The sequence below is a fragment of the Aulostomus chinensis genome, chromosome 7 (genome assembly GCF_037954235.1).
Source record: "Aulostomus chinensis isolate RoL2024-O1b breed Wild chromosome 7, RoL_Achi_v1.0, whole genome shotgun sequence".
NCBI classification, from domain to species: domain Eukaryota; kingdom Metazoa; phylum Chordata; class Actinopteri; order Syngnathiformes; family Aulostomidae; genus Aulostomus; species Aulostomus chinensis.
In genome coordinates, this window is record NC_141326.1 from 19,334,133 (window position 1) to 19,348,463 (window position 14,331).

At 41.8% G+C, this 14,331-nt stretch overlaps 4 protein-coding genes across 4 annotated transcripts; 2 read left to right on the forward strand and 2 right to left on the reverse strand.

The window, feature by feature from the left end:
* The first annotated feature begins 415 nt into the window (after positions 1–415).
* On the forward strand, positions 416–4,080 carry kti12 (KTI12 chromatin associated homolog). Its single transcript, XM_086207795.1, has 9 exons — positions 416–640; positions 1,445–1,496; positions 1,573–1,625; positions 1,712–1,767; positions 1,891–1,970; positions 2,093–2,252; positions 2,331–2,393; positions 3,253–3,321; positions 3,895–4,080. The coding sequence occupies exons 1-9, from the start codon at positions 490–492 to the stop codon at positions 4,036–4,038; spliced, it is 828 nt and encodes a 275-aa protein (XP_086063921.1). The 5' UTR covers positions 416–489; the 3' UTR covers positions 4,039–4,080.
* Positions 4,081–5,292: 1,212 nt separating this feature from the next.
* On the reverse strand, positions 5,293–6,386 carry ch25hl1.1 (cholesterol 25-hydroxylase like 1, tandem duplicate 1). The gene has a single exon (XM_086208989.1). The coding sequence runs from the start codon at positions 6,333–6,335 to the stop codon at positions 5,499–5,501; it is 837 nt and encodes a 278-aa protein (XP_086065115.1). The 5' UTR covers positions 6,336–6,386; the 3' UTR covers positions 5,293–5,498.
* A 473-nt stretch (positions 6,387–6,859) lies between these two features.
* Positions 6,860–11,903, reverse strand: LOC147258894 (uncharacterized). Its single transcript, XM_086208988.1, has 12 exons — positions 11,822–11,903; positions 10,388–11,005; positions 9,880–9,939; positions 9,733–9,785; positions 9,512–9,656; positions 9,069–9,427; positions 8,762–8,990; positions 7,774–7,888; positions 7,495–7,609; positions 7,308–7,419; positions 7,119–7,231; positions 6,860–7,012 (listed from the first exon to the last, which is right to left on the reverse strand). The coding sequence occupies exons 2-12, from the start codon at positions 10,991–10,993 to the stop codon at positions 6,946–6,948; spliced, it is 1,974 nt and encodes a 657-aa protein (XP_086065114.1). The 5' UTR covers positions 10,994–11,005; positions 11,822–11,903; the 3' UTR covers positions 6,860–6,945.
* Positions 11,904–12,953: 1,050 nt separating this feature from the next.
* On the forward strand, positions 12,954–13,787 carry ch25hl1.2 (cholesterol 25-hydroxylase like 1, tandem duplicate 2). The gene has a single exon (XM_086207949.1). The coding sequence runs from the start codon at positions 12,954–12,956 to the stop codon at positions 13,785–13,787; it is 834 nt and encodes a 277-aa protein (XP_086064075.1).
* Positions 13,788–14,331: the final 544 nt, after the last annotated feature.

Consider the following 14,331-nt stretch of genomic DNA (forward strand, 5'->3'; position numbering starts at 1 on the left):
AGTTGAAGTAGCATTATAATTGTGATGACTACCTCAATTATGTAGTACTGTTATATTTATTTATATATTTGTTTCATTTGGAGGAGGAGGGGACCCTACAAGGGTGAAAATTTCAGCCAACTCCCACCACATGTATTTTCACATGACAAATGTTAAAGTATTTGAATATTTCTAAATGTGGATGTTACTAGATGGTATAATATGGTCGAGTGATTCTGGTTCCGGCTATTTGATCCTAATATGAATGTAAAAGCCACTTGGTAATAAATTGCTTACTGTCACCCTCATACCGTGTGAGTTATTTAGTTTATGGTATTATGATCCTAGTTTTTATATAATACTTGAAATATGATCCGCTATCAGGTCAGCTTCTTTGGCGCCCTCTATCGGCCGCCTGAAAACAAAGTAAGCTTTCATATCCGGGTTAAAGTTGAGTTGCACGCTTTTCACTACATCCGAGGTTGGTTTTTATGATGGTACACAGTAGCAATGCCTTTAGTAGTAATGTGTGGTTATCCCTGTTGTGGTAAAACACGACGGGCAGAAGAATTGAAGGTGTATTTTGAGCAAAACACGGACCGAAAGGTTCACATTGTGGGAGATGGAGTCCTGGGCGTAGACAAAAACGCAGTCTATGCAGGCAAGTTAAGCTAGCCCTAGCTATCTTCCTTATGTGCTGTAACACAACATGTGAATGTATTTTGTAAAATAAGTCAAGATAAGTCCTTCCTGCTGGTTAACGCAGTCCCATACAACCGCCACGTCTCAGTAGTGATGCGCGCTGAACGGGGAAACATGTTAACAAACCCGTTGAAAATAAGCATCAACTTACAATGAGTTAGCACTTGTCTACTTTGATTCAAGAAAGCCGAATGGCAAATTGTTGTCCGTGAAAGACGTTCGAGTGTTTCTGTTGCGTACCAGGGCTGGGAAGTATTTATAGAGGGTGACAAAATTAAATAAGGTGAATTTTTGAATGGAGTTCGGCGTGTGAGACCAGTATTCTTTTTCTTTACTGAAGAAATATATTCACGAGTTGACTTGAAGCTTTTAGAAACTGGTTCATTCATGAATTAGCCGATCGCGTTGATTTTAATTACGGTGATTATTATTGAGTAAAACCATCCATATTTTACCTTCTCAGGTGTGGAATTGTCCTATTTCTCTTTCACTTGTCTGGTAATATAAACAATATATTTGGGTTTTGGAACGCTTTCATATATCAGGCAAAAAAAAAAAAAAGCATGAATGGGTAATGGATTACTCAGGAATATAAACTGCAGATTAATTAGTATCTGAAGTACTTAAAAGTTGAAGAAGTCTCCACAAAATAGACACAAAAGAGCTAATTGTTGACAAAGGTTGTTCTTCTAACTCCGGGTCCCTGTAGCGTCATGTGGGTACGGTTTGCATCCTTCACAGAATATCCTTGGTACTGTTACAGATTCTCAAAAGGAGAAACAAGTCCGAGCAGCACTGAAAGCTGAGGTGGAGAGGTGGGTTTCATCCTCTTCAGAACCAGACGCTATTCTGATCTACAGCCCTTTAAACATTTATTTCTTTGCGGTTTAGGAAAGTGAATAAGGATGACATCGTAATTTTGGATTCTTTGAATTACATAAAAGGTACTTCTTTAGATTTTTTTTAATTCGAATAAAGTGCACATTCTGTATGAAAACACCGTTTTCTTTAAAGCTGAAATGTCTTTCAGGTTACCGCTATGAACTGTTCTGTCTCGTAAAACATGCACGGACACCACACTGCCTGGTGAGTTCACTCAAGAAATGACCGCAAGACATGTCACCCACCAGCAGAAATACCACGACACATGTCAGAATTATTCATAAATACCACGAAACGCATCAGAATTGTTCACCCTCTTTTGCGAAGGTGTACTGTCTGACGTCAGATGATGTGAGCTCAGCCTGGAACACCAGCAGAGATGTTGGCGAGCAGTACACCCAGGACATGTGAGTGAAAACCTTCCCTTGTAAAGCTGCTTGTTAGTCTGTGTTTAGCTTATTAAGAAAAAAACAACAACTTCATATCTGTCAGTCACAACGTAAACCAGTATTTGTTTTCCCATTTGTAGCTTTGATGCTTTAGTCTTGAGATTTGAAGCTCCAGACTCCAGGAACCGATGGGACAGTCCTCTGTTCACCGTCCTGAGGGACGACACGCTTCCGTTTGAACTCATCTCTGACGCACTTTTTAAAAGAAAAGCACCACCGCCCAACCAGTCGACGCAGAGTGTAGGAGACCTCCGCAGACGTTTACATGTTTACCTCACGTACCTCTTTGATAGTAACATGATCTTTGTGTCTCTGCAGCAACCGCTGTCATCCACAAACTTCTTGTACGAGTTAGACAAGATCACGCAAGACGTCTTAATGGTATGTCATCATTTCATTGGTCACTTTTTTATTTGTCCTGTCACAAGTGTTATGACTGAATTCAACTTTAATTTGAAAGATACCACGTACGAAAAATGGGCTCTGAATGATTAATATGAAAAACATCAACTGATTAATTTTGTTCGTTAATGAACGTGATGCAAATGCATCCGCAGACGCGGGGAAGGTCTGAGTAGTCCAACGTTTGGGTGGGATTAGATTCCACGCAGGTTAACTAAAAGAAGACACGGGGAGGGAAGCATCTAGAATTCAATCCGTCTGCATTGTGTGAGAATGATGTAGCTTTTTTTTTTTTTTTTTTTTTTAGTTCATCTGTAGTCTGATGGAAGGTGTGAAATACTGCTTAACTCATTCATTCATTAAGACATTCCAGATAGGTGGAAGATAAATAATTACAGCCGAGGAACCAGGAAACTAAAGAAAGAACACACAATCACTGTCACATGAGAAGAGGTGAATGAGCCATGCAGCCAGTGAAAGCATCAGGTAGTGGGAGGAGACCAGTAATGATGTCTCCCTGTCATTGTAATCAGTGTTGCCAGTGTTGAGCCTGGATATCGAATATCTGTTGATTTCTACCAGAAACGTCAGTGTTAATCCATGTTGTCACGTGGTCGTTAGTGTTTTAGTCATTCCCCTTTATATTGATGTGTTAATGTCTTGCTAATGCAGTGCTAATTGATCCCCCTGATTTGCTATTTGTGTTAGCACGTAGCTTTTTCTTCTGCAAAATAAGACATTAACACAAGTGCAGCATTTTTTGGGCTTCTCTCTGAAAAGGTGCCGTAACTTTTGTGCTCTTGTGTGTGTTTGTTTTTTTGTTTTGTTTTTTCTCCAGACAATTTTTAACGCGCAGAAGACGAGCGTTCCTGGTGATCTCATATCAGTTCCAGGAGCTACAGAAAAAATATCCTTTTACTCCCTTGACGTCTTCTTTACTGTAACATCTTATAGAACATAGGATTCCTTGTGCTCATTTGTGCTGATTCATTTTACTCACTAATCTCCTGAGGAACGTGATATTACTCTGTGTGTGGGTGGGTGTGCGCTGGCTGGGGGGGGGGGGGGGGGTCACAGTTGCTTGACTTGTCCATCAAAGAGCAGTAATGAAAAGCACATCAACTGATGGACCATAAAGGTCTCGTCTGTAATAACATAGCAGCGCATGCATCGAGTGAAACCAAAAGACATTGATTAGTGGGTTTTTATTGGCAGCAGTTCTGTTTGACCCCCTCAGAGGCAAAAGCCCCTTTTGATTTCCTCCTTTGAACATCGGCTCCTGCACTGGTCAACCATCATAGGAGCCAAATTAGAATTTCAAACGGGGTCTGTAACATTTGCCACTGGTGATTCATTGTGTCATCCTCCTCAGAGGTTGAAATGTGATACCTCAGATGCTGCGTGGCCGGCGGGGTATTGCTGCTCCGTGTGCAGCGTGAGAACAGCGTGTATCCTAAATGCCCTTAACGAGGTGTTGAACATTGAGCTCTCCAGGAGCATCAACATGGCAGAACTGCGGAAATTTCGACGCCAGTTCATCAGCTACACAAAGATGCACCCGACGGAGAACACGGGACAAATCGCCAACATGTTTGTGCAGTATTTAAATAAGAGTCTGCTCTGAAGTGTAACAGGACGGGGCTCTTTTACGTTATTTCTGACAAATAAATTTATTTAAAAAAAAAAAAAAGTTTGAAAACGTGTGTTTTGTTTATTTGCATCAAGTCAAAAAAACAAAACAGGAAAGCCACCATTTGTTGCTAATCTCATTCTATTTCTTTATTATTAAATTCACTGAACTCCAGAAGTCAGTTCTGAACATTCAGTCAGGGATCAGCACTCCCTCGGGAACAGGGTCACCTTAATTCCTCATGTACTGCAACAACCAGGCACGTAGTTTCCTTGGTCGAAAGCTCCTTACTCCCTCAGAATTTGTGGGCAAAAAAAAAAAAATTTGCTGAGTAATTCTCTTTTGAGGATCTCTGCGTTACGTAAGGAGATCGAAAAAGTACAGGAAGTTAGCAGCTCATTTCTCACAGAAATTAATGAAGCGCGATTACGAAAACGCACGGAAAATGGGAGTTGATGTGTTATTTTCATTTGGACTGATACACCGTATTCAAAGAGAAAAGAGCGGTACTTGATCTTTATAAAGAGATTTTATTGATTGAAAAAAAGGAAGGCAAGAGTGAAATCTTCAGACCAGCAGCTGTGAGAGAAATGGGCAGCGTTTGTTTTAGTGAGAGATTTAATATTTCTTATTTTGCATACTTTGTAGGTATTACTTTAAATGGACTTCACTGTAAAACATATTTTGCATTTAATTAAAGTATTATTAAAATAGATGTTTGAGGTATGAATGTAAAAGCTTTTTCTGCCTACTCCTTTCAGAACTTGACCATTTCATTCTACGCTTGTCTGTATTCCTTATAAATTTACATTCTAATCTCTTATAACCCTAAATTGTCTTCCCGTTTGAAAAAAATAAAGAACGAAAATGGACTTTCACGAAGTTATAAATTTGCTTCAAATTGTAAAAGCAGCTCTGACTTTACACAATGATATATTAAGCGTACGGTTAATGGGCTTTTGCCAGTGTTTTTGAAGTAAGCAAACACTTCACTTTTTCAACTTCATAATGTTTGCATGTGTTCAAAATGTAAATATCATAGAAACCCGATTATATTCTGATCATATGGTCATAATGTAGCGACCAGCCATTGCTGCTTTGTAATTAACAGTCACCGGCACATTCCTCCTCTTACGTAATAAAAAAAAATATTAAAAAAATCAAGCGCATAACTCAGCAATATTTTGTTTCCACATTCGTTGAAGGAATAAAGAGGTTTCAAACAATGAAAATCTTTATAAACGCAAGAATTTTATTGAGACATTTTGAATAACGTTTTATTTCGATACATTTTAACCAGGGGAACTCCAAAGCCGAATTCAAAGGCACAAAAATGTGGCATCAAGCATAGAGACAGTGTAGTTCAAAGACAGAACAACTGGAAGTATGTACTTTTACAATATTTGACACCTTATCAAGACTAAAGAATATTTACAAAAGAAAATTCACTCATTTTATGATCTCCTCATTGTTTTTTTCTTGAGTGGGACAGCGGTGCCAAAGATTCTGTCCCAGTGGCTGAAGAAAGGAGCGTAGTTGCTGCTGGGTTTCTGGTGGTGCATGTCATGTGCCGCTGCCCCCCCCAGCAGACCAAAGGGCACCAGGTGATTAAGGGTCCATGGTAAGTCATAGCCTATGTGGTCCTCTACAGACATCCAGAGACTGAAAACTGTGATGCACCATGTGGTGAATGGGTGACACCTGAGGAGGATGGGATCCTGGTTGCTCCAGAATCCGACGGTCATCAGCTCTGGGATGCTGAGCTGCTCAGTAGACCAGGAGAAGGGTGCCATGTACTCATGGTGGATGGCATGGATCCACCTGTAGAGATGAGGGTGCTTGTGGTGGATGAAATGCCAAATATAGTACTGAGTGTCAAAGAGAAGAAGTACGGCCAGCCCGTCAACGAAGACCTCGTAGAGAGTAGGAGCTTCCCGTGGTATTGTTGGCATGGGCAGGATGAATGTGCTGATGATTACAGTTGGAAGAACAAAAAAAACATGATTGAACAGAGCTGTCAGGAAGCTCTTTGCCATCATTGCCCGAGTTGGCCGCCTGTCCTGCTGGATCTTGTACTGATAGAATAATGGCGCCCGTTCTCCAAGGACGTCCAGTACTGCAAAAGGTATACTGAAGAAGAAGTAGCTGGAAAAGGCCAGCAGGACCGGGAAAAAGGGAGAGGAGATGAGAGGCAGGTGGTGGAAAAGCAGATAATCCCAGAAAGGCTGCAGGAAACGATCCGACACCCTGGAGGGGAGAGGATCCAGGAGCAGCTCGCTGATGTTCACCATGATGGAACCGATGCAAAGTGCTGCGTCAAGACTGCACAATCCTCACAAACTCCCCTTTTATGTGGTGGAGTTCAGCAAAAGGGGGCTTTGCTCTCAAAGAGGCGAGCATTTTTTTTTTTTTTTTCTGCAGCAGCAACAGCGGCTCAATGTCGACCACGAGAAGATTAACCGTTCAAGAACACACGTCAGACACAACACAGGAAGAAGCTTCCGTTTATCAGCAAGGTTGAATACCTTTCTTAAAGTGAAGCTTTATTGTTCCAAGTAAAGTTGCGGTGTGTCTACTTGTCACTTATTTCATGATTCATGATGATGAATGGTATAAAACCACCAATAGCTCCATCTCTTATTGGTCCACTGGCACACTTAAGTGCTCCTCCTTGTGATAACGTGTATTTTGTTGCACTTATTATACAACGTTTGTAGAAGACATAAATTGAACTGAACACCTGAGCAATAACTTTGTTTTGGGCAGATGTAAGGATCAGAATATTAACACTTCTTTTATAAACACATTTACACTGAATGATTTTAATAAAATGATTTATTTGAGAAATTACAAGTTCATGATTGTTTTACAAAGTCTATTAATGCAATAATTTCCTGAAAGCTACTTCTTTTCACTGGCCTTCTTTGAAACCGTCTTGTTGGTGTTGGCATATTTTTGTCGATCATTTCTGGGGGTGGGAGAAAAGACACTGAACTCCGACCGGTGAAATGAAAAGCAATGAACAAAAATGAGATAAAAGATAAAAAAATGTAGATGTGTTATGGTAACTGTACCTGCACATTTTGACTTTGTTTCTGCACCCGAGTCCTCCCTCCCAGTGGCTGGTGCGCATGCCTCTCGTCATCATAGTTCCACAGGTGATGCAAGGCTTCCCGTTGTTGTACGGCTACAAAAACGAAGAGTTCAATTCAGAAACAGTCGCAGTGAACGTCTTCCATCAAACCTGTGTATCTACGGCTCACCTGCTCTTTGGCACAGTAGCCACAGATCATCCTGGTGGCGAGCTCCATGGGGTGGTCCTGGTCCTCATCGTGGCACACGTCGCAGGGGTAAGCTCGGCCACAACATGGAAACCTGGGGGCAGAAATCTCTCAAGAACATGTACGTCTTTGAGCTCTTTCATCCAAAACGTGACAGTGAGGATGATACCTCAGCCAGCGATGGCTCTGCTTGTAATGTTTGCATGTTCCTTTTTCTGGGAGTGGCTTCCCCTTCTGGACAGCCGGGTCTCTCACTGTCTTATAATGTAGAGAAACACTTTGACCTGTGCACACACACAAAATCACATTATATTGGCATTTTTTTCTCCGTGTCAGCACTGTATAGTTTACGTTTAAGGACTTTCGAGGAAACAATGGTCAGATGTGGGAGCTTGTTAGTGTGGGATCTTGCTGATCCTCTTGAGAACAAATGTAGGTGAGCTCTAACCTGTTTTGTTGGCACGCGGCTGAATATACTGGAATCTGGTGCTCTCGGCCAGGAAACTGAGCTTGCTGTGGCAGTTTTCACAGTTAAACTCCTTTGTTTGACCGTAGAAAAGGTTCTGGAGAACAATAAGGATGTATAAAATTAAAGGGAGGGGGGGGGTGTGATTTGGATCATAGCTCCTTGGGCTTGGCGGGTGTGACATGCATACATGAAGATTTAATCTTCAATTGCTCATTAATACTTCTGTAGTTCCTGTTTTGTCTCGGGGAAGATAGAGTGTCGTTAAACACTTGTATGCAAATGTGCACAAAGCCAGCTGGTGTTTTGTGCTGCTAAAATTAAAACAAGCTATTAATCGGTGGAGAAACAGGACCCAGTTATTTAGACTTTTTGACAGTGCGGGACTACACTGTTGCACTTAGGCGCCTTCTCCAAATTCATTTACTTCCTTACAATTACATAAGACAAATCCAAAATAATCCAATGCATGAAATCCAATCCTACATTCAGCCATATTTTACATGCTGCACGGGGGTGAGCGGGTGAATCAACATGCTGCCAGAGATGAACTGTTAATGGTAACTGTCATAACATGTTATACCAAGTAGGATGTGGACGGAAGCTGATGCACACTCGCTCAGGTGGAGCCCACATCAGCGTCAGGTAACGTGTCTGTGCTGAGACGCAGCAGGTGGAAAGCTTCTCTTCACATGTTAGAAGTGCAAAAATGACAAATGGCTGCTGTCTTCTCCACAAGCAAATGTGCAGGGCAGCAAATAAAAAGGGTAGAAGGATATTTTTGTTACGGTTGCATTTTTCTGTCCTATTTTCTTACAATATCTGTGTTTAGTGTCACCTATCCACTGCTTTGTTGGTCTGTGGTGAGCACACAGCACTTACAAGGGTTAATCGGGGTGCGTCCTTGTATTATTGCCTGTGACTGAGTTTCACTCCATTAGTCATAATTATACTCCGGATTTGAAATCACCTGTACAGCACTGTCCTGGGAGCAGCTGAGGCAACCCACAGTGAGGTCACACCCTTGAAGAACAAGGTCAGTAGGAACTGTGTTTTGGAGGTCCAGATATCCCAGAACATCACTGTAATGGTGCAGCATGGAGGGTCTGAAGGCGGCGTTGATGCTTGCGTTGCACCTTTCACACTGAGCTGTGCAGGGGGTCCTCCCGGTCAGCATCAGGTCAGCAGTGACCTTACACCTGCAGACAGTGTTGATCTTGTAAAACTAACCCTTTTTGTGGTGTACACGCATGCATTTATTCGCTCTTTTTTCTTACCTGTTACACTGAAGACAAACAGTGACCTGCTGTGCCGCTACCGTGGCTGTGTTCTCTCCCAGCCTCAGTCCAAGCAGCTTCACTTCCGTGCCTCTGCGGACATCGCTGATCTTAATGTTTTCCACCAGATGACCGGCCTCCTCCTCGTCTTGCTGCTCTTCGTCACAGCCTGGGCCCTCCTGCTCCACTGTGACTTCCTTCTTTCCCATGTTTCCTTCATCAATGGGATCCTCGTTTTCATTTGCCGCATCAGAGTCAGATGAATGACTGTTCTCAGATTTTTCACACATGGTTGCCTGGAGCTCCTGATAAGGTATAAACTGCAAGCCAGCTTTTTCCAAATCAATGTCTTTTTTCAACTGCAACAACAACACAAAAAAAGGACAAAACTCAGACACGTTAAGACATGTGATGGAAAACGTGTTTGTCGCACTCTCTCTCACCTGTCTGGCCCCCTCAGTGAACAGTCGCTCCAAACTGCGATCCAGCCAACGTAGAAAAGGCCGGAAGAGCAGCTCAACTTTCCCCAGGAGTTGATTGGTTGCATGCTTTGCTTGAAGCCACTCAACAGATGCTTGCTGTACATGTCTACGCAAATTTACAGACGTCTCAGCTGTCAATTATTTGAAGCATTCAAATAAAATAAACAATATTGATATTTTACCTTGCCATGACTGGTGGCAAGTCCTGGTCCAATGGGATATCCAATGTGAAAATCTGCAGAAAATAATCCAAGTTAGCCAGAAATGTTATCAATTTATATTCAGTATATAAAAGAAGGCACATTCTAGATCAGACCAGTACACTTTACCTCTTGAGGGTAACTGTCCGGGAAGCTCACCATGATGTCAATTTGTTTCAGATCAAAAGGCTGTGAGTTAGAATGCAAAGTCAGGATATTTTTAAAAACTGCATAAAATTCATGCCAAAGCTTGACAAGTATAAGGGAAATGTCTTCATTTTATTATGTAAAACTATTGATTCTGGCCTCTATTGCAATGCCAGATACAGCTTCCAAATACTTCCTTTCAAATGATCAAAATAGCCATGTTGTAATCGCCGCTTTGCCCCATTTCCTTCGTGCCGAATCGGCTTAATTTAATCTGACTGCTGTTGTTTGATTGATACGAAGTTCCTTCTATCCTCTACTAATTACAACATTAGCATGCATGATGTAGAGAGACGCTTCAGTGGTACTCTGAATCGTCTCACTTTAGCAGAGTCTATTGGAGTTCAGGTTCATCCATTACAGCTGAGCTGTTCAAAAAAATGGGGAGGAGAATTTTCAGGACCAAGATGACATAAGAAAATTGTATTACCCAGTCTGGGTCAGTGGCCTCCACTGTGGCCCTGTAATAAGTGAGCTTTCCATCACTTCTTTCTTGAATAATCAGTTGGTCTTTGGGAAAACGCTTCTTCAGCTGCATGATTTCTGTGTCTCGTAACTGCTTCACTGCGTCCTCGGTCAGGTCACGCAGCTTGACCTCCTGGAGGATGTGTGGGCGTGGCACTGGTGGCATTCTCTCTGTGGATCTTGTGGCATTTTGGAGTGTAATATGGTCATCCATTGAGGGGAGCTGTGGAGGATGCCAGTAGCGACATCGATCCTCCATTGTGCAATGCCCTGAGATAAAGTAACGACAGGGGCGGCGGTGAGGCTCTGCAGCAGCTTTGAGGTTATTACTAAGAGGGGGCCTGTTCTCCATGTCTCCTACAGAGCCCACTGAGGGAGACACGATGGCCTCAGAATTGCAAGGCATCCTGACTGTTTTCTTCTCATGACTTCTGGCATCGTTTCTTCCGTGTAAAAACCTGCACTTCTTTCCAAAATTGCAGTGTTTTCCTTGAGAGAAGAAGCGGCACATCTGCTGTGTTTGAGGAGCTCCATGTAACTCACTTGTCTTCTCTTCCTCACTGTCATCCATGGTTTTTAACACCTAAATTGCATAATAAGGACATTAAGTACATCATGAAGTGTAGCTTCTTGTTTTTGAACTAATAAAGTCTTACAGAAACAGGTCAAAGTTGTCACAAAATTGGAGACAAACAATTGAAATAAAAAATAAACACTTTAAAATATCAATTTGCGTTCCAGCCGTCAGATTTGTTGCAGTTGGCCCAGTATAGTGCTGAAAAAAATCAATGTCAGCAATTGTAGCTGATTAATCATTGATGCTTTTATTGAGCAGAAAATCAACTGTTCACTCTCTTTAACTTGTCACATTGTGAAAAAAAAAACATCTTGGGGAAATTGTTAGGCGGAAAAACAAGGAATTACATTGACCCGTGTTGGGCAATGTTCACAATTTATGGTCTGACAACTACTTCAGGAGCTGTCTCTGTATGTTAAATCAAATTCAGAGTTTAAAGTTTAACTTTATTCTCTACTAAAGGCCTTGGCAAAGTCATATCCTCAGTTCACCTGTTTGTTGCTCCTTATGAATGATTTACGGACGGAAGAGGTTATGTCAAGCCCTCACCTGACGATCAAATGGTGTCGGGATGTGTGAATGTTCTAAAACTGAATACTGATAACTGTCTCAATAAGAAAATATCCAGCTAGCTAAACTTTACCTTCGTCAGGATGAGGAGGTAATGTTATTTATCTTAGCCGCTACATTCATATCAACATTACAACTAAAACGGCTACTTACATTAACCTAAACACACCAAACAGTCAATATGAAAGTGGAATAATGAGACCACAACAGTTGAAAGCTTCAAATTACACCTGAAGTGTGCTTTAACCTTACCTCACAATAGCAGCCCTGCGTGACAGGCAGCAACGCCTTCGCGCGTGCGTCAAAGTAGCAGCTCGATTTTAATGACGTCTGACGAAAGCGCTGCGTGATGACGTCAGAGACAGTTAGGCCTCACCTAATATCTTGTGGTTTGATCCCATTATGTGATATTGTGAATAATTTTTTTTTAAAAGAGTTTACATTTCATGACATCTAAATTCTGTTATTATTTTTTTTGTTAGTTTTTTAGACCGTTATTAGGATCCTATTATCTTATTTTATTATGATTTTATTTGAAGGTAATTTCTTTAAGAGGACCAGTTTATGAATGAAATGTTTTTGCTAAAATAATGTACAAATTATTTAGTTATTTTTCATTGCTGAAAAGCAATGACTTAATACACATGTTCTAACGTTTTCACTACATTATTAAGAAAGAACATTTGCAAATAGCTGGTGTAACCAAATAATACTGCTGTATGTAAATGTAAAAGAAATTCCAGTGGCAGCATGTCTGAGGTTCCTCTCTGGCATGTAGGAAGGATAGTTATTTGTCAGCCGCTACACATCAGGAGGGTGAAATTTCCAAATCTTTCTTGAGTTCTTACTCTTGACATTAGAAAATCACTCACCAGATTAATTTAACCTGATTGTAATTAAATGTATCTGCTCAAATCTCTACTTCGTATAAACCCTTTCAGGCCATATACGTTTCCTTAATAATAATGTGTTAGAAACACAAATACTAAATGGAGGTTGTAGATCGTGTTCATAACCACCTCGCCAATCCATATACACAGAAACTGGTGATTTTAGTTGAGGGAAAAAAATAAAATAGTTTGAGGGAAATTTTGGTGAAATATAACAGGATCTATTAGAGATGTAATGATACCAGAGTAAAGTTAGAAAAAGAAGAATAAAGTAACAATACTAAAAATATCTTATATATAAAGTAGCATAGGATACCCACTCAATGACATCCCTCCACAGCATATATGTTACCAGCTTCTCCAAGTGTATGAATAATTTGTTGCCTTGGCTGACACTTGAGACCACACAATGAGCCAAAGCAGACATTCATGGGATCTTTCCCTTTGCTGTTGGTTCTGACTGGAACGATCACATTGAGATTTTTTCCTTCAGCATGGATCTTGCAGACAGGAGTGTAGATCTGTGGACAAGATGTTCAGGAAACACATCTTTGCTTCAGCCTCTGTGGGACAGCCTTAGGCTCCACTACGGTGATTATCTGAGGTCTCCTCTCTTTCCCATCGTTCTGACCGTATTGTCCTACTTCACCTTGTGTCTTCCTTTTCTTGCTTGCGACATCATTGGAGACCGGTGGGCATGGATCCAGCAATTCAAGATCCAACCCAGCCGCCGGCCAACAGCCACTACGTTGCTGCACTGTGCAGGCATCACCCTGTACAACCATGTGTTTCTTGTGCTCCCAGCATCGGTAGCTCAGTGGGTATGGAGGCCACCTGTGGACCTTCCTGATGAGGCTCCGACCATGTTGGAGCTGGTGGCTGGAGTGACGGGCAACCTCCTGCTCTTTGACTTCCAGTACTTCATCTGGCACCTGCTGCATCACAGGATCCGCTGGCTCTATGTCACATTCCATGCCATCCATCATAATTACTCATCACCCTTTGCTCTGGCCACGCAGTGCCTGGGTGGGTGGGAGCTGGTCACAGTTGGTTTCTGGACCACCCTGAATCCTATCATCTTGAGATGCCACTTACTGACTACTTGGACTTTCATGGTGCTGCATGTCTATGTGTCAATAGAGGACCACTGTGGTTATGATTTCCCCTGGTCCACATCTCGTTTGGTACCATTTGGCATTTATGGAGGGCCCAGCAAACATGACATGCACCATCAGAAACCCAACACCAATTTTGCACCGCACTTCAGCCACTGGGACAAAATATTTGGCACTCATGCAGAATTCATCATCTCACCAGCTGTGAAGTAGAAGGTTGCTACATTCATGTTTGTGTCAAGTTTTCAGTTGTTGTTCATATGTTGCTGTAAATGTAGCAAAAGGGTAGACATAGAGAAGGGGGTTGGAGTTAACTTTTCTTTGCATGCAAATTGTGATGTTTTTCAGTATATGAAAATAATCAATATATATGTGTTTAACTTGCCATTTTAGGACTGTGATTGCTTATTTCTGTTTGAGTTTTTTTTCAGTCTTATGGTGTTGGGAAATTCTTGATTAATTCATTGAACGCATTGTTTTGCAGCTGTAACGATATTAATGAAATCGTACACAGAAACATTCTTACATTTTAGGGCTGCATGGCTCAGAGACAGAGTGGCTGTCTAACAACCCAAGGGTAGCTGGTTTGATCCTCACTTCCCCTGGTGACCATGTCAAAGTATCCTTGAGCAAGACACTGAACCCCTCACTGCTTACAAAGGCCCTGCGATGGACTGGTGGCCCACCTTGGTGAACCCCACCTCTCGCCCAAAGTCAGCTGGGACAGGCTCCAGCCCCCCCCCCCCCCCCACACACA